Genomic DNA, 14,620 nt, shown 5'->3' with positions numbered 1-14,620 from the left:
AGTCTTCTATGGGGCAGGCAGAGGCTATAGCACCTTCTGTGGGGTACCTGTGGGGCAGGCTATAGGGCAGCTCGAGGTGGGCAATGGAGTAGCTGCAGTGCGGGTTTTGGGGCAGCTATGGCGCTGGATGTGGGGCTGTGCCGTAGCTATGTGGCAGGCTGGCCCTATGGGGCGGCTCTAGGGCACCTATGGGGCAGCTGTGGGCTGTGGGGCAGCGCTGGTGCTCGCTACGGGGCAGCTGCCCCTCGCCCAAGGAGTCCGTGGCGGTACTGGATGACCGCGCACAATCGAGACGCACCGCCAGAGCGGCCGCTTCCCCCCTTCCCCACTCCCGCCCCCCCCGTTTCCCGCCGTGCGCCACTTCCGGCGTGCGCCAGGAGAGCGCGAGGGCAGCGCGGGGCAGGCGGCGCCATGGCAACGGCGGTGCGGGGGGGGGGGTCCTGAGGGGCCGGGGGGGATTTGGGGGGGGGTCCTGAGGGGATCGGGGGGCTCCTGAGGGGCCGGGGGGGGATTTGGGGGGGGTGGTCCTGAGGGGCCGGGGGGGGTTGGCGGGCAGCCGTGAGGGGATCGGGGGTCCTGACGGGCCGAGAGGGGATTTGGGGAGGGTCCTGAGGGGATCGGGGGGTCCTGAGGAGCCGGGAGCGGATCGGGGGGCGTCCCGACGGGATGGGGGGGGTCCTGAGGGGCCAGGGTGGATGGGGGGGGGAGTCATGAGAGGATTGAGGGGACCGGAGTGTGTTCGGGGGGTCCTGAGGGGATCGGGGGGACCTGAGGAGCCGGGGGTGTGTTCGAGGGGGGTCCCATGGGGATGGGGGGGGGTCTTGAGGGGCCAGGGTGGATGAGGGAGGGTGCCCTGAGAGGATCGAGGGGGCCGGAGGGGGTTCGGGGGGGGTCCTGAGGGGATCGGGGGGACCTGAGGGGTTGTGGGAGACTGGGGGAGAATTGTGAGGGGTTGGGGGGGGCTCTGAGGGGACCGGGGGTGATTTCAGGGTGGTGCTGAGGGGATGGGGGGGGTCTACGAGGGGATCCTGAGGAGATAGGGGGCTCCAGGGGACTGGGAGGGATTTGAGGGGGGCTCTGAGGGGATGGGGGGGGATTTGGGGGGGTGTCTTTGGCGATGCAGGGACCCTAAAAGGCTTGGGGGGGCCTTGAGCTACTTGGGGTGGGGTGAATAGACTGGGGGGGGTTGGGTATCAGTGGGGCAGGAAAAAAAAAGGAGGGGGCTGATTTGGGTGGTCAGGAGGGGCTGGGGGGGGGTACTAGGAGAAGGGGGAGGATTTAGGGGAGTCCCTGGTTCCCCCTCATCCCTTCCCCCCACCTTCCCCCAGACTCCCAAAGTGCCGGAGGTCCGTGACGTGACCAGGATCGAGCGCATCGGTGAGTGACTAAGAGGGGGTCTCGGGGGGGGGGGGTGGGGGTGGGGGGGTGGAGGGAGGAGGGTCCCACCACCCTTTGGGCCCCTCCCCCTGCTTTTGGGGCCCTCCTCCTGCTTTGTGCTCTCCCTTAACTCCCCAATTTCCCACCCCCTAATCTCCAGGCGCCCACTCCCACATCCGCGGCCTTGGACTGGATGATGCCCTGGAGCCCCGGCAGGTAACAGGGACACAGGGTGACACCCTGGGGGGGAGATGGTTAATTTAGGGGTGCACCCCCTTCCCTGAACCCCTTTTACACCCGTGCACACACCCCCTGCAGGTTTCCCAGGGGATGGTGGGACAATTGGCAGCTCGTCGTGCCGCCGGCGTCATTTTGGAGATGATTAAAGAAGGAAAAATTGCGGGCAGAGCCGTTCTCATTGCTGGCCAACCCGGCACCGGCAAAACCGCCATCGCCATGGGTCCGGCAAGCACTGCCTGCCCCTGCCCCCCCCCCCAGCGGTGTTGACACCCCCTGAGATGTCACCAAATGTCCTGTCTGTGTGTGTCCCCCCCTTCAGGGATGGCGCAGGCGTTGGGTCCTGACACCCCTTTCACCGCCATTGCTGGCAGCGAGATTTTTTCCTTGGAAATGAGTCGCACTGAAGCACTGACCCAGGCGTTCCGCCGTTCCATTGGCGTCCGCATCAAGTTAGGGTCGTCCCCCCCCCCCCATTTTGGGGTCTTTTCCCCCGATTTCGGGGTCCCCCTCTTGTTTTTGGTCTCCCCATGTGCATTTTTGTCATGTTATTTATCTGCAGGGAAGAGACGGAGATCATCGAGGGTGAAGTGGTGGAGATCCAAATCGATCGGCCGGCAACTGGCACGGTGAGGGGTCTCAGCCGCTCTCCCCAGCACCCCAAAATCCTTGTCAGCCTGCCCCCAAAATAATCCACATGCCCTCCCCCGGCTGCTCACAGGGTACCAAGGTGGGGAAGCTGACACTAAAGACGACGGAGATGGAAACAATTTATGATCTGGGGACTAAAATGATCGAGTCACTGACCAAAGAGAAGGTGCAAGCAGGGTGAGTGAGGGGAGGGGCCAAAATTGGGGAGGGGGGGGCACCGTGAAACTTGGGGGGGGGGGCTCTGAGGTAGGGTGGGGCAACCTGGAAATTGAGGTAGGGAGCCTGGAATGGATTTAAAAATGGCAAAATGGGGTGTGGGGACCTCCAAATGGGGCAGCAGGACCCTGAAATTGGGGGGGAGGGGCACCCAAAATGGGTCCCCATGGGGGGGGTGGGCTCTGAAACCAGTGGGCACCCCAGAGAGAGGGGGGGAGGGTGCGAAGTGGGGTGATGGAAGTGGAGGATGGGGTGAAAAGCTTCAAAATGGGGTAAAATTTTGATTTTGGTAGGTGGTGTGGGAATGGCAGTGAAAGGGCTGGAAATTGGGGTAAAAGGACCTGAAAATGGGGTGAAAACCCCCCAAAATGGTGAAAGCGTTTGAAAACGGGCTGAAGAAACCTCAAATGGGTTGAGAAACACCCATAGGTGGCATCAAAACCCCTGAAGTCAGGCAAAGAAAAGTTAAAATAGCAGAAAGTCTCTGAAAATGTGGTGAAACCCCAGAAAATGTGGTAAAAAAGGGCTAAATCTTGTGGAAAACCCCAAAAAACAGGTCGGAAAAGCTCCAAAATGTTGTTAAAGAGCCTGAAAATGGGGTTGAAAGCTTCAAAAGGGGGAAAAAACCACAGAAATGGGGTGAAAAAGTGCCCAAAATGGCTGAAAAGGCCTGAAAATTTTATCTCTTAAAATAAAGCAAAAAAGCTCAGAAAAAGGTTAAAAAAATAGGGAAATAAAATGAGAAAATGTACAAGTGGAGTGAAAAAACCCCAGAGTGGGCAAAATCCCTGAAAATGGGGGGAAGGAGGTCTAAAGGGGGGTGAAACGCTCATTTTGGAGGGAAAACGCCTGTTTTCAGGTGCGATCCACTGTCGAGTTAGGGGATCACATGGGAGGGATGTGAAGGGGCCCAGACCTGGGGTGAAAACCTGCAAAATAGGGCAAAAAACGCTGTGAAATGGGTAAAAAGAGACTGAGTGGGGTGGGGGGATGGGGGAGGCCCCCCCCCCGGGGGACCCCAGGATGAGGGGGGCACCCCAAAATAAGGCTGGTGTCCCCCCTGCCCCCCCAGGGACGTCATCACCATCGACAAGGCGACGGGGAAGATCTCCAAGCTGGGTCGCTCCTTCACCCGGGCGCGGGACTACGACGCCATGGGCTCCCAGGTGGGGCTGGGGGGGGCCGGGGGGGCGCTATGGGAGGCAGGGGGATGTTTGGGGGCACCTCTGAACCCCCTTTTTTGTGTCCTCCCCCTTGCAGACGAAGTTTGTGCAGTGCCCCGACGGGGAGCTGCAGAAGCGGAAGGAAGTGGTGCACACCGTGTCGCTGCATGAGATCGACGTCATCAACAGCCGGACCCAGGGCTTCCTTGCGCTCTTCTCGGGTACACCCCACGGCTGCACCCCCAACCCCTCCCCCCGACCTCCCCCCAGCCCCACGCTACCTCCTCTAGGCCCCCCGTAGCCCCTCTCAGGCCTCCCATAGCCACTCTCAGCCCCTCATCACCAACCCCAGCCCCCCATAACCCCTCCCCAGCTCCTTGCAACTTCCCCCAGCCCCCCATAACCCCCCCCTTAGATCCCCCAGCTCCCCATAAACCCCCAACTCCCCCGCCAGGTGACACAGGGGAGATCAAGACGGAGGTGCGGGAGCAGATCAACGCCAAGGTGGCCGAGTGGCGTGAGGAAGGCAAAGCTGAAGTCATCCCCGGGGTGAGCCAGGAAACCTCGGGGGGAGCTGGGGGGCCACCCAGGACCCCCCTAACCCCCCCCGTGTGGCCCCCCCCCAGGTTTTGTTCATTGATGAGGTTCACATGTTGGATATCGAGTGTTTTTCTTTCCTCAACCGGGCGCTGGAGAGTGACATGGCGCCCGTCCTCATCATGGCCACCAACCGTGGTATCACCCGGTAGGAGGCGCTTTTTTTGGGGGGGGGGGGCGTGGGGGGATTTGGGGTGCAGGTGACCACCCCTGACCCCCATTCTGCCCCTCTCCACCCCCAAGGATTCGGGGAACCAACTACCAGAGTCCCCACGGGCTCCCCATTGATCTCCTCGACCGGCTGCTCATCATCTCCACTGCACCCTACAGCGACAAGGAGACCAAGCAGATCCTCAAGATAAGGTGGAAGCACCCCCAACCCCCCCCTGCACCCCACACATTGCCCCTGTGCCCCACAGGGCACCCCCAGACCCACACCCCCCTCCAGGCGCCCCAGGGGTTGGGGGAGTCCCTTGGGTACTCCCTGACACCCCCCTGGGTGCCCCCCAACACCCCTGGGTACCCCCTAACACAGCTGGGTGCCTCCCAACATGCCTCAGGTGCCCCCCTGACCCCCTCAGATGCCCCTTATTGCCCCCGGGTGCCCCCCTGACCCCTTCAGATGCCTCTCATTGCCCCTGGGTGCCCCCCTGACCCCCCCCAGGTGCCCCTCATTGCTCCTGAGGGCTCCCCCAACACCCCTGGGTGCTCCTTATCTCTTTTGGGTGTCCCCAACACCTTGGGGTGCCCCCCAGGCACCCTTAAACACCCCTGGGGTACCCTGTAACCCCCCCAGGGTGCCCCTCAAACACCTTCAAGACCCCCCCAGGTCCCCCCAGGCACCCACCTGGGTGCCCCTTGACACCCCTGGGTGCCTCCTAATCCCCTCAAGGTGGCCCCCAACACCTGCTCCCCCCCCCCATCCTTTGGGGTGCTCCTCAGGTGCGAGGAGGAGGATGTGGAGATGACGGAAGACGCTTACTCGGTGCTGACACGCATCGGGTTGGAGACGTCGCTGCGTTATGCCATCCAGCTGATCACTGCCGCCAGCCTGGTGGCCCGCAAGCGCAAGGTGGGGGGCTGGGCGGCGGGGGGGGGGGGGCACGGGGGGGAGCTGGGGTACTCCCTGTGGGGGGACGGGGTCCCCTGAAGCATAGGGTGGGATGTGCAGGGGTTTCGGAGGAGCTGGGAAGAGGGAGCAAAGGTCTTGAGGGGTTGTGGGGGTCTTGAGGTGTCTGGGGGGCTGGGTTTATGGGTTCTATGGGGATTTGGGGGCCCCCAGATGAATGGGGGAGCTTGGGGGGGGGGAGTGGGCTCTCAATTGGGTGCCCCCAGATTCATGGGGGAGCTGGGATGATTCTTGTGGAGGTTTGGGGGGGGGGGGGGCTGTGGGTGTTGGGGGGTGGGTAGGGGTCCCATGAGGATTTGGGGCCGCCCCTCCCCCCTTACGCTGCCCCCTCCGGGCCTCCCCAGGGGGCCGAGGTGCAGGTGGAGGACATCAAGCGCGTTTACTCGCTGTTCCTGGATGAGTCCCGCTCCACCCAGTACATGCGGGAGTACCAGGAGGCCTTCCTCTTCAACGAGCTGAGTGAGGGCGGGGGGCGCGGGGGGAGGGGGCACGGAGGACCTGGGGGGCGAACCTGAGGGACATGGGGGGACGGACAGACCTGGGGGACACCCAGTACATGTGGGAGTACCAGGAGGCCTTCCCCTTCAACGAGGTGGGGGGGGGGGGGGGGGGGGCGGCGGCACGGGGGGACCTGGGGGGGGGGGGGGGGTGGGGACACGACCTGGGGGATACAGGGTGGGCAGGGGGACACTGGAGGGGATTTGGGGGGGGGGGGGGGGGGGCACCGGGGATGGGGAAATGGGGGGGGACCGAGGAAGGGGATTTGGGGAGGATGGGGGATGTGGGGTTGGGAAAAGGGGGTTCAGGGTGTGGGGGGACACAGGGCAGGGGGGACAGGGGACGAGGGGGGGGGCGGGGCACAGGGACGTGGTGGAGGGACACGGGGGGGGGGGGGGGATATGGGGACACCGGGGGGGTCCCTGACTGTGTCTCCCCTCCCCCAGAGGGTGAAACCATGGAAACGCCGTGACCCTCCCCCACCTCGCCCCTCCTCTGCTTTGTAAAATAAACCCTCGTTTGGAGCCGGATGCCTAGGGGTGGGGGAGGGGCGGCACCTTTATTGGGGGAGGGGTGGGGGAGGGGGTGTCTCATCCGTCGCTGAACTGGTGGAAGAGGCGGCGGCGCCGGGGGTCGCTGGGGTCCCCGAACCGGGGGACGAAGGGGACACGCAGGACCTGGGTGAAGCCCTCGGCGGGGGAGGGGGCAATAAAGCGGCTCCTGGGAGGGGAGGGGTGGGGAAAGGGGTAAAACCAAGAGCGTTTGGGTCAGAGGTGGTGGCTGTGAGTGCCCTGCCCCCCCCCGGACGGCACCTGCTTCCCCCCCCCCCCAAACCCCCCAACCGCCGCGGGCCCCCCCCAGAGCACCCCTAGACCCCTCCAACCCACCCTGGGCTACCCAAATGACCCCCAGAGCCCCCCAAACCTTCCAGGGACCCCCTCAGGCCCCCCCCCAGGCTCCCTCCTCACTTGTAGCCGTGCAGGACGACATCGGTGACAGGGACATGGCCGCTCTCCGTCATATCCCGAAACTATTTTGTTTTGGGGGAGACACAACAAATAAAAGTGGGTTCATGGGTGCTGGGGCTCAGCCCCCCCCACCCCACAGGGGGGCTCAGGACCCCCCAGCTCCCCCCACACACCCCTCACCCGGCAGTTGTGTCGCGCCTGCTCCAGGCTGGCGGTGAAGTGGAGGCAGCGACAGGGGACAGCAGCGGCGCGGGCACAGTCCACGTACCTGGGGCGGGGGGGGGGGTCAGGGGACAAGGGGGGGGTCAGGGAGGTCCCCCAAACTCCTGGGGGTCCCAAAGAGTCTCCCCTCCCCCCACTGACTCACCGCTGTCGCGATTCGGGGTCGGGGTTGGTGTTGTCGACAGCCACAGGGTGGCCCTGGGCCAGGGCAGCCTCGCAGGCGGCCACGCATCGCTGCCAGGAGCCCAGTGTGTCCTGGGGTCACACAGGGGTCAGCAGGGGTCACCCGGGGGTCACGAGGGTCAGCAGGGGACCCCAATCCCCCCAGGCCCCCTCTCACCCGGTTGACGTAGGCATAGCCTGCCGGGATGAAGTGGGTCTTCAGGAAGGTTGACTTGCCGGCTGTGGGGGTCAGAGGTCACAGTTGGGGACAAGACAGGGATTAAGGTAGTTGCATCTGGAGATCAGAGATCACGTTTAGGTATCGAGAGTCAGGGTTGAAGGTCAGGGTAGGAGACCAAAGATCAGGAACAGGCTGAAGGTTGGGGTCAGGTTGAGGTCAAGGGTCATGGTCTGGGGTCAGCTTGGGGTCAAGGGTCAGGCTGTAGTGGCAGACTCAGGATGTGGTCAGGGTTGGAGGTCAGGGACCAGAGCTCAGCAAAAGAATTTAGGGACTCGGGGCTCAGTGTTGGGGGGCAGGAGGCACCACAGGTCAGGTGTCAGAGGTCACTCACCTCCAGGGAACCCGACGGCCACCACCACCTCGGGGCTGGTGGAGACCAGGGGGGCATCTGGGGGGTCGTAGAGCGGAGCCTCAGGGTCATAGTGGCGCTGTGGAGTCAGAGGTCAGAGTTCAAGGGTCAGAGGTCAGCCACAGGGGAGGCGGGAGACAGCTGGAGGGGTCACTCACGGGGTCAAAGGTCGGCAGGTTGAAGGGCGCAGGTGCCCAGCCCAGGAAGAATTCCTCCGGCGTGTGGAAGCGCAGCTCTGCGTTGAGGGCAAACTGGGGGGCACACGACACAGCACTAACTGGGGGGACTGGGAGGAAAGGGGGGGGATGTTGGGAGGGACTGGGAGCCCACGAGCAGCAACTGGGAGGGACTGGGAGCCCACTGGGAGGAACTGAAGATCCATACTGGGATGCACTGGGAACCCAGGAATTGAAGGGATCCTGTCAAAGATGGGGGTGCCCCTGAAGGAGTTATGGGGGGGCTGGGGTGCCCCAGGGGGGTTTAAGGGTCCCAGGGGGAGTCCTGAGGGCAGGTTGGGGGTCCCAGAGTGAGTTTGGGGGTCCCAAGGGGGGTCCGGGGGTGGGGGTTCTGGGAGGGGTTGGGGTCCCAGAGGGGGTTTGGGGGTCCCAAAGGGGGGTCTGGGGTCCCAGGGAATTTAGGGGGGGAGGGGGTGTTAGGGGTCCCAGGGTGGAATTGGGGGTCCCGGGGGGGGATTTGGGGGGGGTTGGGGGTCCCAGAGGGGTCCCGGAGCGGGGTTGGGGGTCCCAGGGCGGGGGGAGGCACACCAGCCGGTCGCTGCAGGAGAAATCCTTCTTCTTGCGCCCAGGGGCCCAGTTTGGGGGGCGCCCAGCAGCATCTGGGGGGTGAGGCAAGAAAAAGGGGCTGAGGGGGGGTCCCCACCGCCCATAGGACACCAAAACACCCCAGCCCCCCCTCCCCGCAGCACCCGAATGCAGCTGCAGTGTCACCCCCACTCCCTGGGACTCCCTCCAAAGCCCCCTGGGCCTCTGAGGATCCCCCAAGGTGTCCCAGGACCCTCCCCACACACCCCCCCCCCACTTCCCCCCCGACCTCCTCAGGACCCCCCAGCTCCACTCACCCCCCACGTAGAAGCTGTCAGGCACCGATACCGTCACGTCCTCATTTGCCTGGGGGAGACCCCAAAACCAGTGTCCCCACTACATCCCAGTGCCCCTCAATTCACCCCAGTGCCCCCCAGCAGCCCCCAGTGCTCCTCAGTGGCCGTCAGCAGCTCCCAGTCCCCCTGAGCAGCTCCCAGTGCTCTCCAGTCCCCCCAACAGCTCCCAATGCCTCCCCAGTGACTCCCAGTGGCTCCCAGCGCTCTCCACTCCCTCCAAACAGCTCCCAATGCCCCGCCCAGAGCTTCTACTGCCCTCCCAGTATCCCTCCTCAGTTCCCAGTACCCCCACCCAGATCCCAATGACCTTCCAGTGCCCCCCAGCAGCTCCCAGTGCCCTCCCAGCACCCCCCCCAGTTCCCAGTATGCCCCCCAGGTCCCAGAACCCTCCCAGTACCCCCCTCATCTCCCAGTGCCCCCCAGCAGCTCCCAGCACGCTCCCAGTGGCCCCCCACCTCCTCACAGAGATGATCCCACATCCCGAGCACGGGTTTCCGATAGATCCCCGGCCCCGTCGCCACCAGCACCTATTTTTGGGGGGCGAGGTTAAACAGTTGAGGGGGCCCCCCTCCAACCCCTGGGGGGTTCCCCTGAACCTGGGGGGGGGGGCAGGGGGCCCCCCACGACCCCGGGGTAGTGTCCGCTGACCTGGAAGGGCACCCCCAGCCGCTCCGTCACTGCCTCCACCTTGGCCTTGAAGTCGTGGGGCCGCAGGCGGCCGCGGGAGATGCCCAGCTGGTTGGTGAAGATGACGAGCTGGGGAGGGGGGCAAAAAGGGGGGGCAGTAAAGTTTGGTGGGGGGCTGAGAATTCAGTGGGGTTTGAGGGGGGCCTGGAAGGCTGGGGAGGGGAGCAGAGGTGGGGTTGGGAGTGGGCATGAGGTTCCAGACAAAGCTGGAGGGGTGCAGGAGGGTTGACAGTGGGGTTTGGGGGGGGTTCAGGGGGGGCCTGGGGGGCCAGTGGGATTTGAGGGGACCCTGGGGGGTTTGGGAAGATCCCAGGGCAGCTGCAAGGGTGTAGTCGGGCACTGGGGGGCCCTGGGGGGCTCAGTGGGGTTTGGGGGGCCCTGGGGGGGGTCAGTGGGGTCTGGAGGGCCCTGGGGGGGGGGGGTGTCAGTGGGGTTTGGGAGGGGGGGGTCTTGTTTGAATCCCAGGGGAGCTGGAGGAGATTAGCAGAGTCCTGGGGGGGACGGTGGTGATCTGGGGGGTCAGTGAGATTTGGGGGGCCCTGAGAGGTCTGGGGGGGCTCCTGGGGGGAGCGCCGTACTTTATACCCATCGTTGTGCAGCTGCTTCAGCTTCTTGGGAATCTCTGGGTACAAAATCCTGTGGAAAAAGGAACAAAAAAAGAAGGAGGCCGTGCCTCAAAATGGCACCCAAGAGCCACACACACCCTGCACCCCCCCAGGACTCCCCAAAACTCCCCCTCACCTCCAGTCCTCAGGGCTAGTGGGAAACACCTTCCCCGACTTGGTGGTGATGAGCGTCCCATCCAGGTCAAACCCAGCAATCTGGGGGGGCAGGGGGAGTTCAAGGGGGGCTCCAAAAAACAGGGGGGTCCCAGGGAGGTGAGGACCCCCCCGCCCGGAAAAAGAAAACCCCCAAAATGACGGGGAACCCCCAAAGGGGGGTGTACCTGAGCGCTGGGCAGGATGCCAGGGGCAGTGAAGATGAGGAGGGAGCCGTGCTGGTCCCAGGCACCGCGGGTGGGTGTCAGGGATTTGAGGGGGCCCCTTCGTGGTGCGGGGGGGGATGGGGGGGGACTGGCAGGACGTTTGGGTGCTCGGGGGGACCCCTCGAAGTGCAGCTGGTAGGGGTAGAGCCCGTTCACCAAGCAGAGGGTCTGCCCGGGGCGCAGGGTGGCGCGACCCCCCCCGTCCCAGGGCTACGCCCTCCACAGAAGTTGGGTTCACACCTCGCTGGGGAGGGGGGGGGGGGGGGCAGCATCAGTGGGGAGCCTCCAAAACCCCCTGGGGTCCCCCATCCCCCCCCAGATTCTCTAAGGAGCCCCTCCAACTGCCCCCAGAACCCCTTCCTCAGCTGCCTCAAGCTGCCCCCTAAATCCCCCTGAGCCCTCCCCAGAATTGCTAAGACCCCTAAGTGCCCCCCCCAAAATAGCTCCTGGGCCTCCCCCAACCCCTCCAGGGACCCACCAAGCCCCCCCGCCAACATCCCAGGGCCCCCACAACAACTTCCTTAACCCTTCAGTGTCCTCCCCACACCTTCTCAAGTCCGGCCTCCAACCTCCCAAACCCCCATAACCCCCTGCCAGGGCTCACCTAAACACCCCCAGGGACCCCCCCAAATGCCCGCAGGGACCCCAAACGTGACAGGGAGCCCCCATACCCCCAAGGGCACCCCTAAACCCCCCAGTCCCCCCACCAACATCCCAGATACACCCCAATCCCTCCAGGGCCTCCCTAAACCCCTTCAGCCCACTCCGCCAACACCCCAGGGACCCCCCAAAAGCCTCCAGGGAGCCCCCAGCCCCCACCTGGATGACAAGCGCTGTGCCCTCGGTGTAGTTGGCCACAATCTCCACTGCAAAGGGCGGGGAGTAAGAAATTAGGGACCCTGGACCCCCCCACCAAACATGGGGGATAAGAGGGGCCACTTGGAGGGAGGTAACTTCGGGATCCTGGGGAGGCCCAGGGAGCATGGGGGGACCCCAGGGCTGGGGGTCCTGGGGGGATCCCAGTGTCCAGGCCCAGGGGGGCTGGGGGCTCCCGTGGGGGTCCGGGGCCTTCTTGGGGCGGAGGGGGGTGTGTGTTTCCTGGAGGCTGCCCGGGGCGGGGGGGTCTGGGGGCTGCCCAGGAGATCCGGTGTCCCAGACCTGGGCCCAGGGGGTCTGGAGGCTTCCCGGAGAATGAGGGTGGATCTAGGGGCTCCCGGGGGGAGTCTGGGGGCAGCCCGGGGGGTGTGGGGGAGCGGTAGCCCTGGGGGCTTCCTGAGAGATCCAGTGTCCCGGGGGGGGGGGGGGGTCAGGGGGCGCCCGGAGGGGGGGCTGGGGGCCGTCTCTGGGCTTCCCGGGAGACTTGGTGTCCCGAGCCTGAGCCCAGGGGGTCTGTGGGTCCCGGGGAGCCGCACCCTGCCCGCGGGAGCACTTGCGGTCGGTGAGGCCGGTGAGTGGCCCCCGGCCCAGCAGCACGACCCGGCCATCGGGCAGCGACACCGGCCCGCCCGCGCCGCGCAGCTCCGCCCGCATCGCGCCGGAAGTGACGCCAGCCCGGCGGCACCACCCCTTCCGGCTTCGGCCCGCGCCCCTTCCGGCCGGCCAACCAGGACCCCTCCTGTCCGCCAACTCCGCCTTTTCAGGGCCCAATAAAGTATGTTCCGGTCCTCCAATTCCGCCCCTTGCTGTCCTCCAACTCTGGCTCTTCCAGTCCTCCAACTCCTCCCCTTCCGGTCCTCCAACTCCACCCTTTCCGGTCCGCCAACACAAACCATTCCAGTTCTCCAACTCCACCCTTTCCGGCCATCCATCCACTATGTTCCGGTCCTCCAACTCCGCCCTTTCCAATCATCCAACCCAATCTCTTCCGGTCCTCCAATCCCGCCCTTTCCGGTCCTCCAACCCCGGCTCTTCCGGTCTTCAACACAATCTCTTCCGATGTTCCAACGCCACTTTTTGGTCCTCCAGGTCCACCCTTTTTGGTCCTCCAACCCCGCCCTTTCCGGTCATCCAACTAATCCCTTTCCGGTCCTCCAGCTCCGCCTCTTCTGGTCCTCCAGTTCAACCGTTTCCAGACATTCAACTCTACATTTTCCAGTCCTCCAACTCCGCCCTTTCCTGTGCTCCAACTCCGCCTCTTCTGGTCCTCCCGCTCCGCCCTTTCCGGTCCTCCAACTCCGCCTTTTCCGGTCCCCAACTCAGCTCTTTTCCGGTTCCCAGGCCTGTATTTCCCGGTCCTCCAGCTCGCCCCTTTCAGTTTTCCAACTCCGCCTCTTCCGGCCTCCAATCATTTATTTTTCTGGGCCTCCAACTCCTCCTCTTTCAGTCCTCCAACCCCGCCTCTTCCGGGAGTTGCTCGCGCTCTTCCAGCCCCGCCTCCTCCGCGGGGGGGCGCCATGTCGCCCCCTGGCGGCCGGAGGAGCCCTCGGTCCTCTGGGGAGAGGACTGGGGGAAACTGGGAGGGACGGGGAGGGGAATGGAAGGGACGGGGGGAACTGGGAGGGACTGGGAAAAGGGCTGGGATTGACTGGGGGAGCACTGGGGGGAATTAAAAGGAACTGGGAGAGTTGCGGGGACTGGGAAGGACTGGGAGAGACTGGGGGCATAGGGAAGGACTGTGAGAGACAGGCGAGGGACTGGGGACGCACTGGGGGGACTGGGAAGGACTGGGAGGGACTGGAGAGGCACTGGGGCAAACTGGGAGAGACTGGGAATGCACTGCAGGGGCACTGGGGGACTGGGAAGGACTGGAAGAGACTGGGGGAACTGGGAAGGACTGGGAGAGACTGGGGAGGGACTGGGTGGGCACTGGGGGACTGGGAGGGACTGGAGGGGCACTGGGGTGAACTGGGAGAGACTGGGAATGCACTGGAGGGGCACTGGGGGGCCTGGGAAAGACTGGGAAGGACCTGGGGGGAGTGGGGGGACTGGGAGATACTCGGGAGGGACTGGGGGGACTGAGGACTGGGAGAGGCTGGGGGAGCATTGGAGGGGTTGGGACTCACGCTGGGAGAGGGGCACTGGGAGGGACTGGTTTGACTGGTTTGAGGCACTGGGGGGGAGGCTGGGGGGGAAGGAGAGCTCCAGGCACTTGGGGGTCACCCCTCCCCCCTCCCCCAAGGGCCCCAGGCGTCCAGCTGCCCTGGCCCCGCCCCCCCCCCCCCCACCCCACCCCCCCCGACGTCTGGGTCCCCTAAATATAACCCTGCAGCCTCAGCAGGGGCAGAGCCAGGTCAGGCTGGGGCTCGTACAAAGGTCCCCGTGACCCCCCAGCCTCGCATGAGGACCCTCGTGACCCCCCCAGCCCCACGAGGGCTCCCGTACCCCCCCACACCTGTCGCAAGAACCCTCGTGACACCCCTGGCTTCGCACAAAAACACGTGTGACCCCCCCAGTCCTCATACGAGGGTCCCTGTGACCCCCCGTCTGCCACCCAACTGTCACCTTTATTGGCCCGGGGGCCACCACGAGTGCAGGAGACACCCGCTGTCACCGTCACCCCCACGCTCCCTGCCCCCCCCGGGCACACACAGACACACGCTCGTGCGATGCACGAGGGCCCGTGCAGGATCAGGTTCCCAAATGCCACCGCGGCCACAGCGAAACCCAAGAAGGTGCCGGGGGTGGGGGGTGGGGGCGGGGGTAGGGTACAACAAGGGAGGGGGCAGGGTGCTGGCCTGAGCCAGCTGGGTGGGGGTCACTGTGTGTCCTCGTGCACCCCTTGTATGTCCTCGTGCATCCTCATGCAGCCATGGGCACGCTGACATGTCCTCGTGCACCCCTCATGCGTCCTCGTGCAGCTGTGGGCACACCGGCGTGTCCTCGTGCATCCTCATGCACACTCGTGTGTCCTCACGTGTCCTCGTGCACCCTCATGCACCCGCATTTGTCCTTTGGCAGCCTTGCGCACCCTTGTTTGTCCTCGTGCACTCTCGTGCACCCTCGTGCACCCTTATCGAGTCCTCGTGCACCCTTGTGCAGCCCAGTTTGTTCTCGTGCGTCCTTGTACCACCCCGCTGAGTCC

At 64.9% G+C, this 14,620-nt stretch overlaps 2 protein-coding genes across 3 annotated transcripts; one reads left to right on the top strand and one right to left on the bottom strand.

Annotated features, from left to right (window-relative positions):
• Positions 1 to 333: 333 nt before the first annotated feature.
• RUVBL2 (RuvB like AAA ATPase 2) lies at positions 334 to 6,398 on the top strand. 2 transcript variants are annotated; one of them, XM_037388484.1, is made up of 15 exons: positions 334 to 423; positions 1,329 to 1,377; positions 1,538 to 1,593; positions 1,696 to 1,837; positions 1,937 to 2,066; positions 2,177 to 2,243; positions 2,336 to 2,442; positions 3,554 to 3,647; positions 3,742 to 3,865; positions 4,099 to 4,193; positions 4,271 to 4,389; positions 4,485 to 4,604; positions 5,184 to 5,313; positions 5,715 to 5,824; positions 6,315 to 6,398. In XM_037388484.1, exons 1-15 carry the CDS (start codon positions 412 to 414, stop codon positions 6,319 to 6,321), a joined length of 1,362 nt encoding a protein of 453 aa, XP_037244381.1. In that variant the 5' UTR covers positions 334 to 411; the 3' UTR covers positions 6,322 to 6,398. The 2 variants fall into 2 exon arrangements, with proteins under 2 accessions (XP_037244381.1, XP_037244380.1); XM_037388483.1 differs by having other exon boundaries at positions 5,715 to 5,829.
• Positions 6,396 to 12,811, bottom strand: LOC119148437 (polynucleotide kinase 3'-phosphatase). Its single transcript, XM_037388578.1, is given in 17 exon segments — positions 6,396 to 6,588; positions 6,837 to 6,898; positions 7,017 to 7,104; positions 7,204 to 7,313; positions 7,399 to 7,460; positions 7,793 to 7,889; positions 7,969 to 8,061; positions 8,575 to 8,645; positions 8,889 to 8,937; positions 9,383 to 9,454; positions 9,576 to 9,683; positions 10,193 to 10,250; positions 10,356 to 10,435; positions 10,561 to 10,776; positions 10,778 to 10,843; positions 11,419 to 11,465; positions 12,012 to 12,811. Coding segments are annotated over 17 exon segments (1,527 nt in total). The 5' UTR covers positions 12,130 to 12,811; the 3' UTR covers positions 6,396 to 6,458.
• Between the last annotated feature and the right edge of the window lie 1,809 nt (positions 12,812 to 14,620).

The sequence above is a fragment of the Falco rusticolus genome, chromosome 5 (assembly GCF_015220075.1).
Source record: "Falco rusticolus isolate bFalRus1 chromosome 5, bFalRus1.pri, whole genome shotgun sequence".
Taxonomy (NCBI): Eukaryota; Metazoa; Chordata; class Aves; order Falconiformes; family Falconidae; genus Falco; species Falco rusticolus.
This window is presented reverse-complemented; position numbering and strand designations above follow the sequence as displayed.

What these genes read in the sequence shown, in the direction of transcription:
- RUVBL2 (XM_037388483.1), top strand. An exon ending in ATCGGCCGGCAACTGGCACG is followed by an intron (nt 2,244 to 2,335) that starts GTGAGGGGTCTC and finishes GGCTGCTCACAG; the next exon opens with GGTACCAAGGTGGGGAAGCT. An exon ending in CTTCCTCTTCAACGAGCTGA is followed by an intron (nt 5,830 to 6,314) that starts GTGAGGGCGGGG and finishes CCCCTCCCCCAG; the next exon opens with AGGGTGAAACCATGGAAACG.